The sequence below is a fragment of the Ranitomeya imitator genome, chromosome 4, assembly GCF_032444005.1.
Source record: "Ranitomeya imitator isolate aRanImi1 chromosome 4, aRanImi1.pri, whole genome shotgun sequence".
NCBI lineage: Eukaryota > Metazoa > Chordata > Amphibia > Anura > Dendrobatidae > Ranitomeya > Ranitomeya imitator.
In genome coordinates, this window is record NC_091285.1 from 625,112,994 (window position 1) to 625,130,732 (window position 17,739).

The window sequence follows — 17,739 nt, forward strand, 5'->3', positions numbered from 1 at the left end:
GCCCCTCCAGGGACCCTCCAGCCAGGGCCGGTGGACGCGGTCCCCCTACTCCCCGCCCGCAGGCTGGGAGGAATCCATCTAACAGGCGGGACCTACAACAGGGGCCGGGTTCCCCCCCCCCGCGGCACAGAGGCGACGGGATTCAGGACCAGGAGCGGCGGGTGTCAGCGGCCCTGCAGGCCCCGCTCGGCGTGGAGGAGCGCGTGGAGGAGCGCGAGGAGCCAGGGGGCGGGCCCTTGTGCGGCGACGTCCCAGCGGCCGGCAGCCGGCCGGCCTGTCTTCCAGCACGCCGGATGGAGCGGCGTACCGAGGATCATCGGCTCAGGGAGCGATGGGGGCGGCTCCGGCGAGCAGCGGGCAGCGTTCGGCTGCCTCGGTCAGCAGCGCTGCAGCGGCGCCACTCTCCCAGGACTTCATCCAAGATGGCGCCGCTGCAGGAAGTGCGGCACCACATGAGAGAAGTCTCCGGCAAGATGGCGCCGGATCTGGGAGCCCGGCGCCTGCGCACCAGCACCAGGGACTACATCAAGATGGCGGCGCCCTGTGGAGACCTCACCAAGATGGCGGCGCCCTGCAGATCACGGCGGCAGCTCCGAGGGGCCCTGCAATTCTTGCCGGTTCGCCTGCTTCTGGCGGTGGGCAGCCGGTGAGGCAGGTTGACCCGGGAGCTGCGGAGCCACCAGCAGACGGAGCCAGCATGGGACCAGCACGCCTTCGTCAGGATCCAGGATCTTCGGCTGCTGGGTTCACAGCGCCCAGGCAGCCAGGTGAGAGCCAGCAATTTACTAATTTTAACCCTTCCGTAGCTCCCAGTGAGAGTAGGGAACGGGAGTTATTTATGGGGGGGGGGGGGGCTAGCGGGGGGATGGGCCTAATATTACATGGCCTTAGAGATTTAGCCAGAATATGGTACGGGGGCCCTCAAGGGGGGGGGTCACCTGCAGCGGTGTGGTTAGGAACCGCGGAAGGGCCAGTGGGGATAGGGGGGTTAACAAGCCCTGAGGTAGTGTCGCAGTGTGGGGGCCAGGGTACAGCGGTCTCAGCTACATCAGGGGGGGGGGCGGCAGTGAAGCAGGAAGGGGGACGGGGGTCAGCAGACGCGGGAGGCCATAACGAAGGGGCTAGCAAAGATAAGGAAAATGAGGACACGGTGCGTCTGGATGATTCCGCTAGGAGCGAAGTATACGTTTGTTTTGAGGGACCGCTGGGGTCACATTTGCGGGAGGAGGTGAATGAAAAGATCTGGAAGGGGGATTACGTAGATATTTTTCCATTACTACCGTTGGAAAGATTTAATCTGGATAGGTTAAGAAGAGACGATTCCAAGAAAGATGATGAGGAAAGGAGGCGGTACCGCCTAATCCCTCGTTCTTTTTCAAACTGGTTGCAGGCGTTTGCTATATTGGCAAGCGTGATAGGCGAAAAGGCACCCGAAAATTGTTCGGGACTTTTTTGCTATATGGATGCGATTGGGGAGGCTTACAGGGTATATGGCGGTTTGGGATGGTTAAGGTACGACGAGCAGTTCAGGCAGCGCAAAGCGGTACGACCAGGTATACGTTGGGATCATAAGGATATAGCATTGTGGATGAGAGTTATGGCACCGGTTAGAGCGAATCAGGGAACCCAGCCATTTCAGGGGGGCGCCGGGGGTTCAGGGCAGTCAGGACACTCGGTCGCAATGCAGAAGGGACTGTGTTTCTCCTTTAATGAGGGGACATGTAGATTTGGGAGCAAGTGCAAGTACAAGCACGAATGCTCAAGTTGTGGGGGCACACACGGGGCGGCTAGATGTTTCAGAGGGGGAAAAACAAGAGGGGGAGACGGTGCTGAAAAAAGGGGAGACACCGGTGCGGCTGGACGCGATGGAAGCTTATCTAAATAGATACCCAGATGTAGCAGCAGCGTCACTTTTGAGGGAAGGTTTTGGTTACGGTTTTAAAATTCCGTTTATTGAGCAGGATGTTTGTTTGTCAAGAAAGAATCTAAAATCGGCACTGCAGTTTCCTAGCGTTGTTTCTGAAAAATTAAAAAAAGAGGTTGATCTGGGTAGGATGGCCGGACCTTTTCCAACGGCCCCAATCAGTAATTTGAGGGTGTCACCGCTAGGAGTGGTTCCGAAGAAGGAGCCTAACAAATTTAGGCTTATTCACCATTTATCCTTCCCAAAAGGTCTGTCAGTAAACGACGGCATTGATCCTCAACTGTGTGCAGTTTCTTACATGTCTTTCGATGCAGCGATTAACCTGGTACGGTTGTGTGGTAGGGGTGCTGTGATGGCAAAAACGGATATCGAGGCGGCGTTTCGTCTGTTACCAGTGCATCCGGAGAGCATGCACCTGTTAGGCTGTTTTTGGGACGGAGGTTTTATCATTGATCGTTGTCTTCCCATGGGCTGTTCGCTATCATGCGCCTATTTTGAAACGTTTAGTACATTCTTGGAATGGGTTGTTAAGGATGTATCTGGTTTGAATTCGTGTTTGCATTATCTTGACGATTTCTTGTTTGTAGGCCCGCCAGAGTCCGCGGCTTGCTCGATTCTACTGCACACAATGGAGAGGGTAGCAAAAGGTTTCGGAGTTCCATTAGCGGCTGATAAAACGGTTGGGCCAGTGACGACACTAAGTTTTCTAGGCATAGAAATTGATACCGTTGCAATGGAATGTAGATTGCCTGATGACAAATTAGTTGCTTTTCGGGAAGAAGTTAGAAAAGCAAGTACCCGGCGCAAGATAACGCTGCACGATTTGCAATCTTTATTGGGCAAGCTGAACTTTGCTTGTAGAATTATGCCAATGGGCCGCGCATTTTGTCGCCGTTTGTCTTTGGCGATGGTGGGGGTAAAGTCTCCCCTGCATTTCATCAGATTGACTAAGGAGTTAAAACAGGATTTGAAGGTGTGGGCTCTTTTCTTAGAGGAATACAATGGCAAATCCATTTGGATTCAAACAGTTGAAAACGCAGTAGATCTAGGTTTTAGCATTAACGTGATTGAAAAGCGTGGTTTCAATTTGTTGTATCGCGGTCAGGTGTTGGTGGCGGAGTGGCCACTCGATTGGCGCGAACGAGGTTTATTACAAAACCGGGTCCTATTACAGTTATTTCCTCGAGTAGTGGCGTTGTCAGTGTGGGGCGAGTCAGTGATGAATAAAAAGATCTGTTTTTCTTGCGAAAATGTGACTGTCGTGGAAACAATCAATTCGCTGTCTGCAGCGTCTCAAGAAGTAGTTAGGGTACTGCAGCACTTGGTTTTCTTGGGGCTAAAGCTCAACTTGTGGATTGTAGCGGATTGCAAGGCAATTGAGCCTACTAATGCTGATGATGTCCTTTTCCATTCACAGTGGCATCAGTCTCAAGGGCCGAGGCCTTACTTGGATTCAGTGTGCCGGGAATGTCCAGCGGAGCTGTGGAACCTGCCTTTAGGGCCGTGAAGGAGTTATTTGCTAGATCACTGTCAGAAAGGTCTTGGCTGCAGTACGAGCAGGCCTGGAGTACATGGGAAAGTTGGAAGGTGTCTTACGGGTCCGTTATGGACGACGAGAGCAAGCTGTTGTTGCTAGTAGGGCATGTGTGGGAATCGGGTTGGTCGGTGTCCAAAGTGAGTAAGTTTCTAGCTGGTTTAGCATTTGGTTTCAAGGCTAGAGGATTAAACAATGAGACGAAATCATTTATGGTAATGCAAGTGGTAAAAGGTTTGAAAAAAGGGCAGAAGTCGTTCGATGGTAGACGACCGGTCTCCTTTGAGGTGCTGTTGACAATCGGAAGGCAATTACGAGTGGTTTGTTTTTCGGATTGGGAAGTAATTTTATTCCAAGCGGCTTTTGCGTTGGCGTTTTTTGGGGCATTTCGCTTGGGGGAGTTGGTTAGCCCTTCAAGATATAAGGGAGGGGGTTTACGGAGAGAAGACGTGGATGTTACGTCTGACAAGGTAGTGGTGTTTATTAGGTCGTCAAAAACGGATGTAACTGGCAAAGGGTGCAAATTAGTGTTATTTCAAGTTCCAAATTGTCCATTGTGCCCGGTAATCTGCGTGGATAGGTTGATGAGAAGAGGGGGTGTATTATCCGATCCACTGTTGGTTCATGCAGATGGTTCGTTCTTGTCGCGCTACCAATTTGTTTCAGTTTTTCGGAAGTGTTTGGAGACAGGGGGTATTTCGCCAGCGAAGTATAGCGGCCATTCATTCCGGATAGGGGCTGCAACGGAAGCAGCCAGGAGAGGGTTGGGGGATGAAGTGGTTAAAAGAATTGGGCGGTGGGAATCAGAAAGGTTCCGGTCTTATGTTCGCCCGAATCTGGTTTCATTTTACATGGTCACGTATTCGGTGGGTTTTCTCGAAATGATCGGTGTTAATGTTTATTCTCTTACAGAACACGATAGAAGGCTGGTGTGGATAACGGGACACTCGTTCGTGTTCTGGGCGGCGGAGAGGGCAGCGGTTCGCCCAGATGGCCGCCAATTGGGTTTTTCGCGGGACGTCGCAACGCTGAGATGGATCGGGAAAAGGGGGATGACTTGGAGTCAATTTTTACCGGACTTCCATCGTTTCGTGCGTTGGGACCAGGTCCCACAAATTTTAGTTATTCACCTGGGGGGTAATGACCTCGGGAAAAGGCCATGCAGGGAACTTATAAAGGACATTAAGTTCGACGTATTGAGGTTATGGGCGATGTTTCCAAAGGTCTTGGTGGTGTGGTCGGACATCGTACCGCGGAAGGTTTGGCGGGGTGCTAGGTCACCAGAAGGGGTGAACAGGGCAAGGATTAAGGTAAACAAAGCTGTTTCGAGGTTCATGGCAAGGAACGGAGTGGTAGTGGTGCGTCATATAAATTTGGAGTCCGGTACGGGAGGTTATTGGAGGTTGGATGGGGTGCACTTGAATGCAGTTGGTACCGACATGTGGTGTCTGGCGATCCAGGAGGGCATCGAAACAGCTTTGAAGGTGTGGAGGGACATAAATGGCTAAGGGGTTAGTACATTTATGTTTGTGGCTGGGGTGGTGGTCCTCGAAGTTGGTGGAAGTGGAAAATGGCGGATTGCCAGGGGGGGGGGGATCTCAATAGGTCCTGGACTCCCCGGGGTAATTTGAAATGGTAAAAGGGGTATGGATAATCCCGTGGAGGGGATTATTGGGGGACCCACAAACTGGTGTGCGGTTTTGGCCTGGCGGGTGGAGTTTGCCTCCGAGCTGGTGCTTAGCAGCTGGGGGTAAGGCAGTTATAAGGCCAAAATAGGTGGGACGGTTGGCTGAAAAACGTTAATACTGGTTTCGGGCTTCGAGGACCATCCACTTCCGGGGTTTACTGTTATTATATTGTTGTATGTTAAATTTTAATAAACGGCTGCTGTGGCCAATTAATCCAACTTAATTGTCGTGTGTTTAATAGGGGGTAATCCTCTGTCGCAGGAAAGGGGGAGGTGGCCGTTACTCCGGGGTGTCATAAGGTAAAGTAAATGGTTTTATACTAGAGCTCACAGGAGTCACGGATACCCATTGTCAAGAAAGGCCATACTGGGCCTCTGGCCCTTGGGGGAGGCCGCCATGACAGGGTGATGTGGGACAATAGGGAGCTCGTAGGAAGTTGGGGGGTTATAGGGTTAACAGACGCTAAGAGGAGGGACGGAGTTTTTTGAATTTGAAAAAGGAAGGAGGGGTCGGAGACAGGGCAGGGGGGGGGGCTATATAAAAGGGGGTGGCCACGTGGAGGGGGCAACCATTTGGGTGCTCACCAGCCACAGAAGAGAAGCTCCCACCCACCCTCCCTTTGTAGTTAAGGTTCAAGGGTAGAAGCAACTGTTGTTAGTATGAGTCGTTGTTAGTATGAGGTTAGAGCTAGGATGCTTAACATTATGAATGTACTTATGTAAATTTAAGTATGGATGATCTTATGTCGCGGCAGCATGGCTGGGGTGGTGGTCCTCGAAGTTGGTGGAAGTGGAAAATGGCGGATTGCCGGGGGGGGGGGGGGGGATCTCAATAGGTCCTGGACTCCCCGGGGTAATTTGAAATGGTAAAAGGGGTATGGATAATCCCGTGGAGGGGATTATTGGGGGACCCACAAACTGGTGTGCGGTTTTGGCCTGGCGGGTGGAGTTTGCCTCCGAGCTGGTGCTTAGCGGCTGGGGGTAAGGCGGTTATAAGGCCAAAATAGGTGGGACGATTGGCTGAAAAACGTTAATACTGGTTTCGGGCTTCGAGGACCATCCACTTCCGGGGTTTACTGTTATTATATTGTTGTATGTTAAATTTTAATAAACGGCTGCTGTGGCCAATTAATCCAACTTAATTGTCGTGTGTTTAATAGGGGGTAATCCTCTGTCGCAGGAAAGGGGGAGGTGGCCGTTACTCTGGGGTGTCATAAGGTAAGGTAAATGGTTTTATACTAGAGCTCACAGGAGTCACGGATACCCGTTGTCAAGTATTATCTCCACCCCACACTATTTAAATGTATAAAGATTTTGTTTGTGAAAAATTTGTCAATAAAAACACAGTTTTTTGGTATACAAATGTTGTCTTTCATTTAGATACAGGAAAGAAATATATCTTGGTACCGTGTTAGCCAGTGGATAGAAAAATATTTAGAATTGAGAGTCCTCAGTGGTTGATACCTTTTAATGGCTAACTGAAAAGATGGTAACAAATTGCAAGCTTTCGAGACTACACAGGTCTCTTCATCAGGCAAAGACTAAAACAAATTCTGAAAAATCACATATTTATGCACAACATCGTCTAGAAAAAAAAAAAAAAAGAGGGGAAAAAAAACCATGGATAAGCCAGGTGACATGAAGCAGAATTACCATGGGTGATAAACAGTTACGTCCATAAATATTGGGCTAATTCTTAGATAAGGATTGTTTTATTGTCCTGTGATTAGGGTCTCTGTTGTAATGACCCTTCATGGTCTGAGGGGCAAGTTCCTTAGTTGATGTAAAAAGACATAAATCCATGTGACACATTCATTCCTGCATTAAGAGTGTCAAAGGTCGTCATCAGTTTATATTCCCAGACTCTCCTGTCTTTCTGCGATTTGAAGTTTCCTTTCAATACAAGTAATTTCATGTCCATAATGTTATGATTTGGGAGACAGAAATGTATTGCCACCGGTAGATCCATTCTTTTTTCTCTTATTGTATGGCGATGGGAGTTCATTCTTGTTCTAAGCTTCTGCCCTGTCTCCCCCACATACAGACCCCCAGTTGGACATTTAGTACATATAATTAGGTACACCACATTAGAAGTGACGCAGCTGAAAGTACCTGGGATCTTGTAGTCCTGATGTGAATTGGGGATCTTTATCTTGTCCGTGGTCATTATAAATGCACAGGTTTTACATTTTTTCTGGTTGCAAGGAAAGGTTCCTGCAGCTGTTGGAGAGGACAGGGAGCTCTTGACAATGATGCTTCTTAGATTTGGGGGCTGCCTAAAACACAGTAGTGGGGGGTCTGGAAAAATGGATTGTAAGTGGGCATCTTTTTGCAGTAAAGGTTGCAATTTCCGTGCAGCTCCCCTTAGCACCTCCAGATTTGGATTGTAGGTAACCACTAGAGGTACCCGGTTATTTTCTTCTTTAGTTTTGTAATGTAGCAGGTGATTCCTTGATATTCTGGTGGCTCTTGTGATCTGATTTTCAATTGTTCTTGGATGGTAGCCCTGATCAGGGCCGGCTCCAGGATTTTGTGGGCCCCGGGCAAAAGAGTCTCAGTGGGCCCACATACCACGATTCATGATGCACAGATACGGAGGAGAAATATAGATATACTACATAGGGCCTAGCCTTCCCCCTCATCCTTCACATAGGCAGATATGCACACACACAATACGCAGACATACACACACATCTACAGTACGCAGACATGCGCACTCACACACACACAATACGCAGACATGCACACACACAAATACGCAGACATGCACACACACACACAAATACGCAGACATGCACACACACAATACGCAGACATACACACACACACACACAATACACAGACAAACACATACAGTACGCAGACATGCTGTACACACATACAGTACTCAGACATGCACACACACACGCAGCACTCAGACATGCACACACAATACGCAGACATGCGCGCACACACACACACAATACGCAGACATACACACACACACACTATGCAGACATACACATACAGTACGCAGACATGCTGCACACACATACAGTACTCAGACATGCACACACACACAGCACTCAGACATGCACACACACACAATACACAGACATGCGCACACACACAATACGCAGACATGCGCACACACACAATACGCAGACATGCACACACACACAATACGCAGACATACACATGCAATACGCAGACATGCACACAAATACAATACACAGATATACACATACAATACGCAGATACTTACATACATATATTTGAAGACAAATTCACAAAAATACATAAATACAGTATGTACAGTCAAACACACTGATATACACAGATATACACATCATACAGGCATACCCAGACATACAGACAGACACAAGCCTCACTCACCTCCCCCAGGCTTGTCACCCATCAGGCTCCTCTGGCATGTGGATATGGAGGGAGCGCTGCTTGATCGATGGCCGTCACTTAAACAGACATGGCCACCCACAGTGCACGCTGGAGCTGTGTCTGTTACTAATGATGCGGTCAGGCAGACACTGTGCCTTTAACTTTGCTTGTGTGTCCGCCCGGCCGTGTCCTTACTAGCAGAAGCAGAGACATCGCTGCAGAGTGCACTGTGCACGGCCATGTTTATTTAAGTGACGGCTGAGCTCAAGTAGTGGCGAAGCTGCTGGGGGAGCAGCCCGGGCTCCCTGGTATCCTGGCCACGAGTGGGCCCCCCATTTGTTCAGGGCCCCAGCATTTGCCCAGGTACGCCGGGTGCTGACGCCGGCCCTGGCCCTGATTCAAAAAGATCTTTCTGAGGCGACCAAGGTGTTCATCCCTATCCATGGAGTTGGAACAAATACGATTGTATCTGATGGCTTGGCTGTAGACAATAGAATTTTTTATGTGTTTTGGATGGAAACTGTCCCATTTAAGGTATGTTGGGCGGTCGATTGGCTTCTGATACAGGGATGTCTCTATTTTATTGTTCTGCAGCTTAATGATGGTGTCCAAAAAGTTAATTTCAGTGCAGGAGTAGTTGAGTGTCAAGTTGATGGTAGGGTGAAATTGATTAAACTGATCATGGAACGTCTTTAGCTGTGGCTCAGACTTCGTCCAGATGATTAAAATGTCATCAATGTAGCGGTAGTACGCCAGAGGCCTGATGGGGCATGAGGACAAAAAGTCGCTTTCAAGCTTGGCCATGAAAAGATTTGCATACTGTGGGGCCATTTTACTTCCCATTGCTGTGCCAGTCTCCTGTAGATAGATCTTCTTGTCAAACTCAAAGTAATTGTGGGTGAGGATGAATTTTATAAGTTTCACCACAGAATTTGCATCAGTCCCTGCATTTTCCAGGAAGAATTTGCAGGCATTTAATCCATCCTGGTGTGGGATATTGGAGTACAAAGATTCCATATCCATGGTGGCCAGGATGGTTCCTTCTGGTAGAAGACCTATTGCTGATAGTTTATTCAATAGGTCAGTTGTGTCCTGAATGAAGCTGGGTGTATCTTTTACCAGGGGTTTAAGAATACCCTCTACCCATCCAGATACCTGCTCAGTAAGGGTGCCCACACACGAAATAATTGGTCTTCCTGGGTTTCCAGATTTGTGGATTTTGGGAAGCATGTAGAATGTCCCTGTTCTTGGACTTTCTGGTATCAGGTCATTGGTTCTTATGGATTCGTCGGGCAGACAAGATACCAACTTGTTTAGTACCTTGTAATAATCCTGTGTAGGATCCGACTCCAATTTTTTGTAGTAGCGTGTGTCCATAAGTTGTCTGTTTGCTTCCCTCATATAGTCTGATGTGTTCATCATGACTATTGCACCGCCCTTGTCAGCAGGTTTGATTATGATTTCTTTGCTGGTTTTCAGAGACTGTATGGCCTTTCTCTCCTGGGCACTGATGTTGGATGCTTGTCTCCTGTTAGTATCTATGATGGTGGATTTTATCAAATATCTGAAGGAGTCTATATAGTTATCCAAATGAGGATTGCGTCCAGGTGGAGGTGTCCAGTCTGACCTCTTCTTTGTTGTTAGGATCCCTTTTCCTTCAGTCCAGGTGGGTCCTGAATCTTCTGCATCACTGAAATATTCCCTCAGGCGCAGTCTCCTGAAAAAATGTTCCATATCACTGCAGAGTTCAGTTTTATCCAGGGCCTTAGTGGACAGCCTGGTCACGCAGTTGCGAAGAGAAGCACGGTCCAGGAGCGATGGATGGCTGGAGGAGCAGCTCGCCAGGCTGCTTGGAGACAGAGGGAGCCAGGGCAGCAGGACCAGGAGGACGAGGCTGCCGGAGAGGTTGTCCCCCGACATGGCACCGCGCGGCAGATGCAGGCCGTGGAGCCCCTCCGGGGACCCTGCGGGGGCCGTGGGATGTAGCGCGACAACCCCGCCCGCTCCCCCCTCCGGCAGGAGTCCACCCGGCGGCTCTGCCAACGCGATTCGGCGGCGCGCAGCGAGGACAGGCGCGGCCGGACACCTTGGCCGCACTGGAAGTGAGGGCTGCACCGGAAGTTCGGCCTAGTCCCAGACGCGACGAAGCTGCGGCGCCCTCTAGTGGATCCAGGACCCGCCGGAGAGCAGCGCAGCCAGCGGCGGCGACGGTGCAAGGGAGGAGCCCAGCAGAGACATCAGCGACGAGGACTTCGGAAGCAGGGCGTGCAGCGGCGGGCACACCGGGATCACGGTCCCCGAGTGTACCTGGCACTGGAACCAGATGGCAGAGCAGGGTGACAGGCAGGCTGAATACAGCGGTTAAGCAGGGCTCGGGACGCGGAGTTCGCGCTGCGTGTGCAGCAGCCAGCGGTGCCAGTCCGGCTGAAGGGCGCAGAGGACTCCCGACAGTTGCCAGGTCTCGATCCAGCAGGAGGTCAAGGGACCGGAATGATTCACCAGTCTTGGTCCCCCCTGGTGATGTGGAAGCAACGACTCCGGATCTGGGAGCGATCATCGAGACGATGGAGAGCAGCGGGATTCAGGAGACACGGCTGGTGGGGACACAGCACCCGCGCAGCCTCGTTAGTATATGTCTAGTCTTTTTCTGGTGCCGGGTGGGGTGGGGTTAGCGGAGCAGGTGGGGGATGGTAGCTCAGGATTTCCTGGCGTTAGAGAGCTTTTGGCGGGCATGTCGCATATTTTGAGGAGACTGGATGGTGGAGCGGTGGATAGCGTGGGGGCGTCACCCGCGGGGGCTTGGTTGACAGAATCTGGTTACGCAGCAGGGGGGCTGGTGAGATAGCGAAGTCTGGTGGTGCTATGCCGGCTCAAGCAGCTGGGGTGTCGGTTCAAACTGAAACAGGGAAGAGTGATGCGGTGAAATTAGACGATAGGGCGAAAGGGGAGGTTTAAGTGTGTTTTGAGGGTCCTCTTGGGGCCCATTTAAAAAAGAGGTGAAGGAGAAAATTTGGAAGGATGAATACGTGGAGATTTTCTCCCTCCTCCCTTTGGAAAAATTTAACTTGGACAAAGGGAAGAAAGATGATAACAAAAAGGAAGAGGAGGAAAAGAGACGTTGGCGCCTGATTCCTCAGACGTTTGTAAATTGGCAGCAGGCTTTTGCTATTTTGGCAAGTGTTATAGGAGAGAAATTCCCAGAAAATTGCTCGGGTCTTTTTTGTTACTTCGATGCCATTGGGGAAGCACATCGTACATATGGGGGCCAGGCTTGGCTGCACTACGACGAGCAATTTAGGCAGCGGAAGGCGGTTAGGCCCGAGATTAAATGGGATCAAAAGGACATTGGATTGTGGTTAAAGGTGATGGCCCCGATGCGGTATGGGTAGTCCTTTCAGGGGGGCGGGGGGGTAGCAGTCAGCAGTCAGTACAAGGGGGAGGAGGACAGGGGTCACAGGGTGCAAAAGAAAAAACGGGTACCTGTTGGCAATTTAATGACGGCCAGTGCAAGTATGGCAATACCTGCAAGTTTAAACTCGTATGCTCCCATTGTAACGGGGCCTCTCATGGGGCATCTAAATGTTTTAAAAAAGCAAGGGGCAAGCCACCAGTGGGTGGTGGTCATTGGGGTGATGGCAATGAGGCTTCAAAAGATGGCCCCTATCTAAGTAGATACCCGGACCGATTAAAGGTAGCGGTTATTAGGGACAGTTTTGCTGAAGGTTTTAAGATTCCTCGCCCGACTCATGTGGTCCCCTTTTCTACAAAGAATTTGAGGTCAGCAAGTTTGCATGCGGATGTTGTTACGGCTAAGCTAGCAAAAGAGGTGGAGCTGGGGAGAATGGCGGGGCCGTTTAGTTTGTTGCCCATGGAAGAAGATGATTGTTTCCCCGTTGGGAGTGGTACCCAAGAAGGAGCTGAATAAGTTTAGTTTAATTCAGCATCTGTCATACCCCAAAGGATGCTCTGTGAACGATGGCATCGTGGAGAAATTGTGCTCTGTTGTATACACGTCATTTGACGTGGCGGTGCAGTGGGTGCATAGGTACGGGGCAGGGGCTTTGCTGGCAAAGACAGATATTGTGTCAGCTTTAAGGCTGCTGCCGGTGCACCCGGAGAGTATTCCTTTATTGGGTTGCTGTTGGGACGGGGGTTTTTATTTGGACAGGTGTTTTCCTATGGGCTGTTCGATTTCTTGTTCGTTGTTCGAGACTTTCAGTACTTTTCTTGAATGGGTTGTTAGAGACGTTTCTGATGTTCCTTCAGTCATTCATTACTTGGATGATTTTTTGTTTGTAGGTCCTCCGGACTCTGCTGTATGTGGAAATTTACTGGCTGCCATGGAATGGGTGGCTGGGCGTTTTGGAGTCCCTTTGGCGCAGGAAAAACCAGAGGGCCCCTGCACGATTTTAAGTTTTCTCGGGATTCTTATTGATTCAGAAAAAAATGGAGTGTACAGTAGGTTGCCGGACAACAAGTTGTTGTTGCTTAAGCAGAGGGTGCTCAGAATTGGAAAATTGCAAAAAACAACATTGAAGGAGTTGCAGTCATTGCTGGGTCGCCTGAATTTTGCGTGCCGTATCATGCCTATGGGCAGAATTTTTTGCCGTAGATTGTCTAGAGCTACGGCGGGAGTTCGTGCGGCTCATCATTTTATCAGCTTGAGTAGAGAACATAAGGAGGATTTGCTCGTTTGGCAGCGTTTCTTGGAAAATTATAACGGCAGGGCGTTGATTCAGCAGGAGGATTTGAATGCCTTTGATTGCGAGATTTACACGGACGCAGCTGGAGGAGTTGGTTATGGTGCCTATTGTGGAGGTAAATGGAGTGTCGGGGTGTGGCCGGAAGAGTGGCGAAAAATGGGCTTACCAAGAATTTGGCATTGTTGGAGTTGTTCCCAATTGTGGTGTCGGTGTTTATTTGGGGCGACACTTTTAGGGACCGCCGTATACATTTTCATTGCGATAACTTTAGCGTGGTGTCGGTGATTAACAGCCTATCTTTTTCTCCCTCCCCCCCCCCCCCCCCCCGGTGATCAGGTTGGTCAGGGAATTGGTGTTGAAGTGCCTGGAATTGAATGCTTGGATTTCGGCTGTACATGTGCCAGGTGTTCAAAGGCTTTGTCTTGTTTGTAGTGGGATTGATTCCGGGAGTTGGCACCAGATTCGGAGGCTACAGGAGCGGGATGTCCTTCGCATCTGTGGCAGATTGTTGCGGACAGGGAGGTCGGTTGATCCAAGCCTTGGTGTCGAGCCGGACATGGTCAGATTATGAAGCGGCATGGGATATGTGGGAAGGTTGATTGGTCCAATGCGGCTCAGTCAAGTCTGAAGGCGATAGGACAATGGCGTTATTGTCGTTGATAGGTGAGGCGTCTGAATGGGGATGATCTGTGTCGAGGTTAAACAAATTTATTGCGGGTTTGGCTTTCAGTTTTCGGCTGAAAGGGTCGGTTGATGTGACAAAGGATTTTGTAATAAGACAGGCTTTGAAGGGTTTTCGAAAAGGCAATGTGACTTTTGATAAGCGTAGGCCTATTTCTTTTGGGATGCTGGAGCGGTTGGGTGAGGCCTTGGGTAACATTTGTAGTTCTCAGTTCGAGGTAGTACTTTTTCGGTTGGCCTTTTCGTTAGCATTTTTTTGGGCTTTGCGCTTGGGGGAGTTGGTTTCCCCGAACAAAGATAAGGCGGGTGGTCTTTTAGCGGAAGATGTAGATTTTTGGGCGGGAGGTATTGTTTTCTGGATCAGGCGTTCAAAGACTGATCAGCTTGGTAGGGGAAAGCGGGTGGTGTTGGGAAGAGTTGGCGGTAGCGGTATTTGCCCGCAACATTGTTTGGAAGCATACTGGAGTCTGTGGCCGGTGAGGGCAGGCCCTTTGTTGAGACACCAAAAGGGGGAATTTTTGTCGCGTTTTCAATTTATGGCCATATTAAATAAAGGTTTGGGGTTGCTGGGTGTTAACCGAAAGAGTTTCGGGTCGCACTCGTTTAGAATTGGGGCTGCGTCCGAAGCCGATGGTTTGGGTTTGGGGGCTGAGGTGATTAAGAGAATAGGCAGATGGAGTTCGAATCGTTATCTGTCTTATGTTAGGCATTGAGTCAAGGGTACTGGGGCAAGTTATAGTGTGGTGTCAATTGTTGTTATGTTTTCCAGGTCGGACCCCCATCCTGGCTTGGATTGTTGGACATTCATTCGTTTACTGGGGTGCTCTACGGGCCGATGCTAGGCCGAATGGTAGGCAATTAGGTTTTGGCAGGGATGCCGTGGTCATTAGATGGTTGGGTTTTCAGGGCATGTTGTGGTGTAGGTTGTTGTCGGAATTTTCTAGCACCGCTCGTTTGGATCGACCCCCGGACATCAAGGTGGTTCATCTCGGAGGAAACGATTTAGGAGCAAGACCAGTGAGGGAATTGATTCGGGATATCCGTTTTGATTTTTTGAGATTGTGGGTATCTTTTCCTGGTGTTTTGACGGTTTGGTCAGACATTGTGCCATGGCGGAAGTGGCGGGATGCACGTTCTCAAAAAGGGATTAATAGGGCCAGGGTGAAACTGAATAGGGCGGTGGCGAGTTTTGTGTCTCGGAACGGGGGTATCGCCGTGAAACATTTTGAACTGGAGTCTGGGATTGGCAATTTTTGGAGGGATGATGGAGTGTATCTCAATGATATAGGTATGGATTTGTGGGTGATCGGTTTACAGAAAGGAGTAGAAAGAGCTATGGCGGTGGTGGGGCCCTCACGAGCCTGAGGTGGTCAGAGCTGTTCGTGTGTGGTAGGGAGTGGGGTTCTTGGAGTTGATGATGATGTTTTATGGGGTTGATCTGGCTTTTGTTTACGGGCTCTGGACGGGGAGTTTACCTCGGGAGCTTTGGGGTTTGTTTGCCCGAAACGGGTTACATGGTGCCCTCGAGCTGGTGGTTACGGCTGAGGGTAAAAAAGTGTTTTGGTTTTAAATTTTTGAGGTGGCTTTCTGCCTATTGTGAGCCAGATCTTTTAGCTCCAAGAACCCTCCCCTCAAGGTTTTACATATGCAATGGTATACATGTTGTTATTCATGAACCCTGCTGTACTGTTCGGGTCGATATGACCCGAAATGATTTTTGAGACCCTGTAGATTTTTTTATATGAGGATTTGAAACTAGTGGTATTTTGACTTCTCCTCATTTGTGGAGCTCTCTCTATTTTTTTGTTTTTGTTTTTTTGTTTACTTTTTGCTACACGCTGATTGTTACACTTGTACTGTTCGGGTCAATATGACCCAATAGCATTTTATACTGTTCTACAGGTGTCTGATTATTTCTGACTGCAAAAGTTATGTTTTTTTATGTGTACTTCATCTCAAAATGGTCATGGTTTCACTGTTCTTATCAGTAAACAAGTAATTATTTAGTATTATCCATTTGCTGTTTGTGAGAGAGGAGACTGGTTGTCTATCATTCAAAGGCTGGGGGTTTCACTGTTATCAGTAATCAAGTATTTATGTAGTCAAATGCATTTTCAGTTTGTGAGAGAAGACACTGTTGTCTTATAAATTGGACACCAGTCATTTGACTTACACCCTGAAGCTAAGTCCTGTGAAAGAGACACTGGTATCTGTGAAAGAGAGAGCACTGAGCTGTGAATACACATCTTTACAGGTATTCTTATTTTTTCAAAACTTGGATAAAAATGTTTCTAAAATGTCTATTGACTGACACTGTGAATACATATCTTTACAACTATTCTTATCTTTTCCAAACTTAGATAAAAATGTTTAGAAAAAGAATATTGACTGATGCTGAATTGGAAGAGCTTGTCAACGCCTCTGATTCAGAAGATGATGTCCCACAGGAAATAATGTCTGAAGAGGAGGACCACATAAGCGAGATGGAAAGCAATGTTGAAAATTCGGATTCTGAAGTGGAGTATGAAGAGGAACATGATACCCAGACAACTAGCCGGATGCAAGAAATCCCTTCTAAAAACAAGTGTGTAATTTGTAACTTGTAGCCTAGTCAGGCTGGTAGATTGTCCTCTGAAAATATCATAAAAGCTACTCCTGGTCCTACAAGGTACGCTACATCAAGAATATCTGATATAGGATCAGCATTCGCATTGTTCCTAAATATGACTATCCTAAATATTATAATACAAATGACAAACATTGAGGGACAAGTAGTTTATGGTGATAAATGGAAAAAATTAGATGTGACAGCTCTAAATGCTTATATTGGTTTACTTCTTTTAGCGGGAGTATACAAATCTTATGGTGAATCAACGAACAGTTTGTGGAATTGCGAAACCGGTCGCCACATATATAGAGCTACAATATGTCTTGAAAGGTTTCACGAAATTTCTAGAGTACTGAGGTTTGATTCTAAAACAGATAGAATGGAAAGAAGAGCTAAAGATAAACTAGCACCTATTAGAAATGTTTGGAATCAATGGGTAGAGATTCTACCAAAATTGTATAATAGTAGTGAAAATGTAACTGTTGATGAGCAACTGGTGGCATTCTGAGGTAGGTGCCAATTCAGACAATATATACCAAGTAAGCCAGCAAAACACGGCATCAAGATCTGGACACTTTGTGACAGCAAAAGTTCATATGCTCTAAATGTTCAAGTGTATACAGGAAAAACCCCTGGTGAAAGACCTAAAAAAATTAGGGTATGCGTGTTGTTCTCGATTTGACTCATGGACTAAAAGGACAAAATGTCACATGTGACAACTTTTTTACATCCTATCAACTAGGCCAGATGTTGAAGAAAAAACAACTTACCATGCTGGGTACTATAAGAAAAAACAAACCTGAACTACCGCAAGGTATCCTTAGCAAGAGAGAGGTGTACAGTTCTACTTTTTTTTTTCTGGAAATACAACTGTTGTTTCTTATGTTCCAAAAAAACCCAAGCAGGTAATTCTAATGAGCACAATGAACCATGACAATGCCGTAAGTGATAGAGAAAACAGAAAGCCTGACATTATTTTGGATTATAATGCCACAAAAAGAGCAGTTGATACTTTATTCCAAGCAATATCAACATATACAGGTCCTTCTCAAAAAATTAGCATATAGTGTTAAATTTCATTATTTACCATAATGTAATGATTACAATTAAACTTTCATATATTATAGATTCATTATCTACCAACTGAAATTTGTCAGGTCTATTATTGTTTTAATACTGATGATTTTGGCATACAACTCCTGATAACCCAAAAAACCTGTCTCAATA

At 48.0% G+C, this 17,739-nt stretch overlaps 1 protein-coding gene across 1 annotated transcript in view; it reads left to right on the forward strand.

Moving 5' to 3' along the window:
• Positions 1 to 697: 697 nt before the first annotated feature.
• Positions 698 to 17,739, forward strand: part of LOC138674622 (zinc metalloproteinase-disintegrin-like berythractivase) — a 143,903-nt gene continuing 126,861 nt past the window's right edge. The window contains exons 1-6 of the mRNA XM_069762438.1: positions 698 to 767; positions 2,512 to 2,718; positions 3,342 to 3,598; positions 10,228 to 10,502; positions 13,656 to 13,782; positions 16,265 to 16,488. Of these exons, the coding sequence (XP_069618539.1) occupies positions 698 to 767; positions 2,512 to 2,718; positions 3,342 to 3,598; positions 10,228 to 10,502; positions 13,656 to 13,782; positions 16,265 to 16,488 (1,160 nt within the window). The remainder of the gene's footprint in view (positions 768 to 2,511; positions 2,719 to 3,341; positions 3,599 to 10,227; positions 10,503 to 13,655; positions 13,783 to 16,264; positions 16,489 to 17,739) is intronic.